Genomic DNA, 6,571 nt, shown 5'->3' on the forward strand with positions numbered 1-6,571 from the left:
AGAGTAAGAAAAGTTCTAACAGGCTTCACCGTGTTTGTGTTGCACAGCTGATTCCTCAGATCTCGTCTCTGTCCTGGTTCACGACTGTAGTTCCGCTGCTGCTGGTGTTGTCTATGACCCTAGCCAAAGATCTCTCTGACGACATCGTGAGTCCGCTTCCTGTCTATGTCCAATGCAGACAATAACGTGCTTGACTGTCCATTCTTATGGTCTCTCCCATGTTCATCCTACAACACAGACCAGACACAAAAATGACAAACAAGTGAACAACAGAAAAGTAGAACTGCTCATTAATGGAGAGTAAGTGTCCGACTCTACTATGCTACTTTAATCTTTTTTTGTTTTAACCAAATGCATTTTCCAAAATTAATTTTTGCTAAATAAAAAGTCATGGTCTCAAACAGGTTGAAGAGTGAAAAATGGATGAATGTTCAAGTGGGTGACATTGTCAAGCTGGAAAACAATGAGTTTGTCACAGTAAGTCTATTGTATTGATATTATGAATGCTTGAATCTGATTGGCTGACGAACGTTCTGAGGTGTGCAATTATTTTCAGGGAAACGCACGCAGTGTTGCCAATTTAGCAATTTTGTGCTAGATTTAGCAACTTTTCAGACTACCCTAGCAACTTTTTTTTCTAACAAATAACATTAAAAAAACATTTTTCGCTGAGATTTGAGTAATCGCGTGTATTCTACGTAAAAACGCTGTTTTGCGTCACAGCGTCATTTAGCAACTTTTAGCAACAAATCGATCTGCCTTTAGCATAGCAAGCCCTGAAAATTAGTTGGCAGCACTGAACGCACGGCGCACGTAGTTCCAGGCAGCTCTCTTGACCGCATTACAGTTCCATATCATTGTCTATGACCCTAGCCAAAGATCTCTCTGACGACATCGTGAGTCCGCTTCCTGTCTATGTCCAATGCAGACAATAACGTGCTTGACTGTCCATTCTTATGGTCTCTCCCATGTTCATCCTACAACACAGACCAGACACAAAAATGACAAACAAGTGAACAACAGAAAAGTAGAACTGCTCATTAATGGAGAGTAAGTGTCCGACTCTACTATGCTACTTTAATCTTTTTTTGTTTTAACCAAATGCATTTTCCAAAATTAATTTTTGCTAAATAAAAAGTCATGGTCTCAAACAGGTTGAAGAGTGAAAAATGGATGAATGTTCAAGTGGGTGACATTGTCAAGGTTGAATTATTAGAAAAATAATGCACACCCGAGGTGTAACGGCCGCATCACCACCTCGCATTGTTTTTCTAATAATTAAACGGCCCGTCTCAATTATTCCTTACTGAATGAATGACAACAACAACAACTGGATTCTTACTGTTATTTTACAGGAAGTCATTAGAATTTAGAAACTAACTTATCTCTATTTTTTCTTCCTGTGCTCTAGGCTGATCTGTTGTTACTCTCAAGCAGTGAACCTCTCAACCTCATCTATATTGAGACGGCTGAGCTGGACGGGTTAGTAACTGAGCATGTAAACATGAACCTGTTCATCTGTTATTATTGTGTACCAGAGCCATCGTCTGTCTCTCTTTTCCTGTCTGCCACAGGGAGACCAACCTGAAGGTGAAACAGGCTCTGACAATCACAGGAGACCTGGGCAATGACATCCAGAAACTAGCAGCATTCAAAGGTGAGGGACAGATGCACATAATGTACCTGCAAAGAATCTGCACTATATCAGGTTGCCAGGGCATTCCTAAGGGGTTTCTAAGGTGTTCTGAGTGGTTGCTAGGGCATTACTAAGAGTGAATTGTACAAAAGCATCCCTGCTGTGTAGAACCCTTATTAAATACACTATATCAATATTGTATATCTCAGGTGAGGTGCGCTGTGAGCCTCCAAACAACCGTTTGGATAAGTTCACAGGAACTCTGACGGTGGGAGGAGAGACGTTTTCTCTGGATAATGAGAGGATTCTGCTCAGAGGATGTACCCTCAGAAACTCAGACTGGTGCTTCGGCCTGGTGGTGTTTGGAGGTGCGAAATCATAAACTAAAAATGGGTGTATGAAGTCTATATTTAAGTTTTATATATTTAAAAGCTCTGTCCAAATCCGGTTAGGTCCTGACACAAAGCTCATGCAGAACTCGGGAAAATCCATCTTCAAGAGAACCAGCATTGATCATCTCATGAATTTCCTGGTGATGTTTGTAAGTAGATGTGTGTAATAAATGTTCACGAAAATGTTTGAGCGACAAAATGTTTAATTTCACATTTGTTTGTTAGATTTTTGGTTTTCTGGCCTTCATGTGCACCATCTTGTCCATTGGGAATGGCATTTGGGAATACCAGGAAGGGAATTCCTTCATTAGCTTCCTGCCCAGGGCTGATGGAGCGAATGCATCTCTCTCAGCATTTCTCACCTTCTGGTCCTACGTCATCATCCTCAACACTGTAGTTCCCATCTCTCTCTATGTCAGGTCAGAACTTATATTAACTTAAATGAAAGTTATATGGTTATAATTTACATTTATTTTCAATACCTGGAGTTAGTTCACCCCACAATGAAAATTCTGCCATTATTTACTCACCATCATATCATTCCAAACCTGTATGACTTTCTTCTGTTGAGCATAAAAGAAGATATTTTGAAGAATGTTGGTAACAGTTTAGGTTCCCATTGATTTCTACTAGAGGGACAAAAATGAAATGGAAAACGATGGGAACCAAAACGGTTTAATGAGTAAATGATGACAGAATTTTCATTTTTGGGTGAACTATCCCTTTAAAAAAACATCTCAGCAGATGTTGTTTACTCCATTGTAATGACATACAGTGTGGCCAAAACGTCTAAGACGTCTTCATAAAAATCAGTTTTCTTTCTTTTTATCTTTAAAATATTTTTATTCATCTTTTTTTTTTTTCAAATAAAATATTTTGTAAAACAAAATAAGTTATGGCGCATAATGAAGAAGAGATATTTAAGGACAACCAAATTCTATTAAAATGCTTTTTTTGGTTAAATCATTCAAATTATTATGCTGATATTATAATTTGTAATAAAATAAAACGGTTATAAAATTAGAAAAAAATGCTAGTGAACTTTTTTGCGCTTTCAATAGTGTTGAGATCCTTCGTCTGGGGAACAGCTATTTTATTGACTGGGACCGTAAAATGTACCACGTCAAGAGTGACACACCAGCCCAGGCCAGGACGACCACTCTCAATGAAGAGCTGGGTCAGATCAAATATATATTTTCTGATAAGACGGGAACTTTAACCCAGAACATCATGACCTTCAACAGGTGCTCCATCAATGGAAAATCATATGGTAAGAGCTCAAAGAGTTGTCACATATTCAACAATTTCAACTAAATGGTAGAATTGAACTGTTTTTATGTTCCTCAGGTGAGGTTGTGGATTTTGCTGGGCAGAGGGTTGAAGTTACTGAGGTTAGTGGTCGAAACATTGACAATATATAACTTAAAAGCTATAGGGAAGTCCAGGGTTGGTGTCCCAAAGAATATGTCACAGTCTCTAAGAGAAGTCAAAAACTGTATTACACAAATGCATATTTTCTCTAGAAGTGGTTTTGTATGTTGAACTTTAACAGTAGTAATGTTTGCTTTTTTTCAGTATTTAGTATATCTCACAAATATTCACTGAAGTGAAAAAAGTCTAGTCTCCCCTAGGAATTAAAAACATCTCTTTTCCTTACTCATTCTTATGTTCTTCCTCATTTATAGAAGACAGAGAAGGTCGATTTCTCCTGGAACTCTCTTGCCGACCCAAAGTTCTGTTTCCATGACCACAAGCTGGTGGAAGTGGTAAAGTCTGGCTCTCCAGAGGTCCAGGCCTTCTTCCGTCTGCTGGCGCTCTGCCACACTGTCATGCCTGAGGAAAAAACAGAAGGTGAGTGCCATTATTATTTTACAATGGATTCTCAACATCTTTATATCCAGATTACATTGATTCAACCAAATCAGTCTGCAGTACAGATACCGGAATGAAGTTTTCAAAATATATTACACCACTGATCAAAAGTTTATTTATTTATTCATTCAATCAAAAATACAGCAATTATGTAAAATGTCATTGTAATTTAAATGTTTTTTTCTATTTTAACATGGTTTAAAATGTCATATATCAGGTGATGCAAAGCTGAATTTTTATCATCATTACTCTAGTCTTCAGTGTCACATGATCCTTCACAAATCATTTTAATATGCTGATTTGCTGCCTAAGAAACATTTCTACTTAATATGTTGAAAACAGTTAATGCCTAATATATACATATACATACACGTACATACACACACACACATATATATATACAGGGTTTAAATTGGGCCGGGGCCGTCCGGGGCTAAGCCCTGGCACATAGACTCCAGGGCTCGACATTAACGCTTCATTAACGCCAGACAAGTAATGTGATTTAAACATCAGTAACCAAAAATAACTATGTAAACACCAAAACGCAAGTATTATTCTGATTTTATTACATTTAGAGTAAGTGGCGAATAGTGGATATAGCTACTGTATATAATGCATCTATTGACGGAATAAGGTTGCGCTGCTGAGGCGAGGCTCACGCAGCCTCTCAGGAGAAATCAAAACGCGCAACACTAAGAAACTCAGCATCCTTGATGTGGCAGGACTAGTGAAGCTCTTCCTGCTTACATTTGGATGGCTGGTTGTTCATTGATTGTCCTATCATCGGGCAGTGAGCGAATATATAAATTCGTGGGTGAGGTACTATGGCGTCAGAGGAACTCCATCATTTGAGGTGTGAGGCAGTTGACAACACTGGACTGTGACTGGAGCATTGATGGAAGAAAGTGATGGTAGTACCGGAAGTGATCCGGAGATGGAGGAAGAATGTAGCAGTAGGAGTTCAGGAGCAAATGATTGGAGTAAAATTGTTAATCGTAAAAGAAAGAAAACTTGTAGACAAGAATCGGGAACTGACAGTGAAAAAGACAGTATGCTGGTACGGACAAGCAAGGAGGATTTCAAGGTACTGATGAAGTTTGCAGATGATTTTGTGATCAATCCAGTAAAATTGACCAAAGCAATAAAGAAAGCAGTAGGAGACGTAGAGAGTGCCAAGACTTTGAGAAATGGGAATATTCAAATTTTCTGTAAAAATGAAAAGCAACAGAAAGTGGCACAGGGCATAAAATCAATGCTAGGTCAATCGGTGAGTTGCACAGTACCAAGTAAGAGAGTTTGGTTAAGGGGAGTAATCTATGGAATTCCAATTGATGTATCTTCCGAATCAATAAAGAGCAACATAAAGGGGGCTAAGGTGATTGAAGTGAAAAGATTAAAATGTGTACGTAATAAAGAGAAAGTAGATAGTCTTTCTGTAATGCTTCAGTTTGATGAAGAAAAAATGCCAGAGAGAGTACCGTACTGGCCCGAATATAAGACAAACCTGATTATAAGACGACCCCCCTTTTTCCCCTTTTACCTTTTGGAAAAGGCTTTTTAAAAACCAAATCTTGTTTTTTCTCATTAAAACACATTTTGTCTTCAATTATTTTCATATTGCATATTTTTCCTATTTTAATTTTGTCATTCATTTCCAATGGAGAGTAGCGCGGGAGCTGTGTAGAGTTTCAATCATATGAAGATGTCCGTTCATACTACAAGACCGAAAGCGCGTGTTATGTGACCATTCATGCACACTGTAGCATCATGCTACATAAGACCAGGGTTTAAATTGGGCTGGGCCGTCTGGGGCTGAGCCCCTGCACTTATGGGCTTGACATTAACTCTTCATTAACGCCAGACAAGTAACATGATTAAAACATCAGTAACCAAAAATAACTATGTAAACACCAAAACGCAATATTATTCTGATTTTATTACATTTAGAGTAAGTGGCGAATAGTGGATATCTAATGTATATAATGTATCTATTGACAGTATAAGGTTGCGCTGCTGAGGCGAGGCTCCCGCAGCCTCTCCAGGAGAAATCAAAACGCGCAACACTAAGAAACTCAGCATCCTGAGGTAAAAATTCAAAATGGAAAGTTTTTATATTTAAAATACAGTTAGTTAGGCAACATCACACAACGTTTTCACCATTACGACTGTTTAATAGTTCTATAAACAGTTCAATAAGCAAATACAATAATATTATGTCACATATTTTAGGCGGAAATACAGCGCATCTCACAAACAGCCGATTCATTGCTGATTGATTCCGTGTTTTGAACGAATCGGTTGAGTCAAAGTTTCATTAGCCCATGCATAAACATCTGCCGTTTGAACAAATCGTTTGAATGAACGACTCAATCACTCACTCATTAAACGCTCACTACTGGCACCTACTGGCGTTTTAATTTCGTTGAAAAGTATCATTTCCACCATCATTTCTTGTTTGTATATTCAGAAATATTTAAAATCATCTCATAATATTGTTTAATGCAGTTGTATTTTTCAGTGTAAATTATTAAATTTGATAACGTATAGATAATCACTTTATTATAATTGAATTTATAGATCAAATGTAAGAATTTGAAATAAAAGTATTAATGAGATTAGTGGGAATAGAATAAATCATTTGCACAAAAAACAAAACACACACACACACATA

At 37.7% G+C, this 6,571-nt stretch overlaps 1 protein-coding gene and 1 long non-coding RNA gene across 2 annotated transcripts in view; both read left to right on the forward strand.

Moving 5' to 3' along the window:
- The window catches only part of LOC107713374 (phospholipid-transporting ATPase ID-like), a 17,549-nt gene that overhangs the window by 3,253 nt on the left and 7,725 nt on the right, over positions 1-6,571 (forward strand). Inside the window, exons 5-15 of the mRNA XM_016518864.1 lie at positions 48-146; positions 239-300; positions 405-477; positions 1,412-1,482; positions 1,575-1,657; positions 1,846-2,004; positions 2,089-2,177; positions 2,254-2,447; positions 3,090-3,298; positions 3,376-3,419; positions 3,714-3,879. Of these exons, the coding sequence (XP_016374350.1) occupies positions 48-146; positions 239-300; positions 405-477; positions 1,412-1,482; positions 1,575-1,657; positions 1,846-2,004; positions 2,089-2,177; positions 2,254-2,447; positions 3,090-3,298; positions 3,376-3,419; positions 3,714-3,879 (1,249 nt within the window). The remainder of the gene's footprint in view (positions 1-47; positions 147-238; positions 301-404; positions 478-1,411; positions 1,483-1,574; positions 1,658-1,845; positions 2,005-2,088; positions 2,178-2,253; positions 2,448-3,089; positions 3,299-3,375; positions 3,420-3,713; positions 3,880-6,571) is intronic.
- Positions 859-1,201, forward strand: LOC107713375 (uncharacterized). The gene is made up of 3 exons (XR_001636881.1): positions 859-896; positions 989-1,050; positions 1,155-1,201. It is a non-coding gene; the product is annotated as an uncharacterized LOC107713375 (long non-coding RNA).

This window comes from Sinocyclocheilus rhinocerous, unplaced genomic scaffold, assembly GCF_001515625.1.
Source record: "Sinocyclocheilus rhinocerous isolate Xijiao unplaced genomic scaffold, SAMN03320098_v1.1 scaffold688, whole genome shotgun sequence".
Lineage (NCBI taxonomy): Eukaryota > Metazoa > Chordata > Actinopteri > Cypriniformes > Cyprinidae > Sinocyclocheilus > Sinocyclocheilus rhinocerous.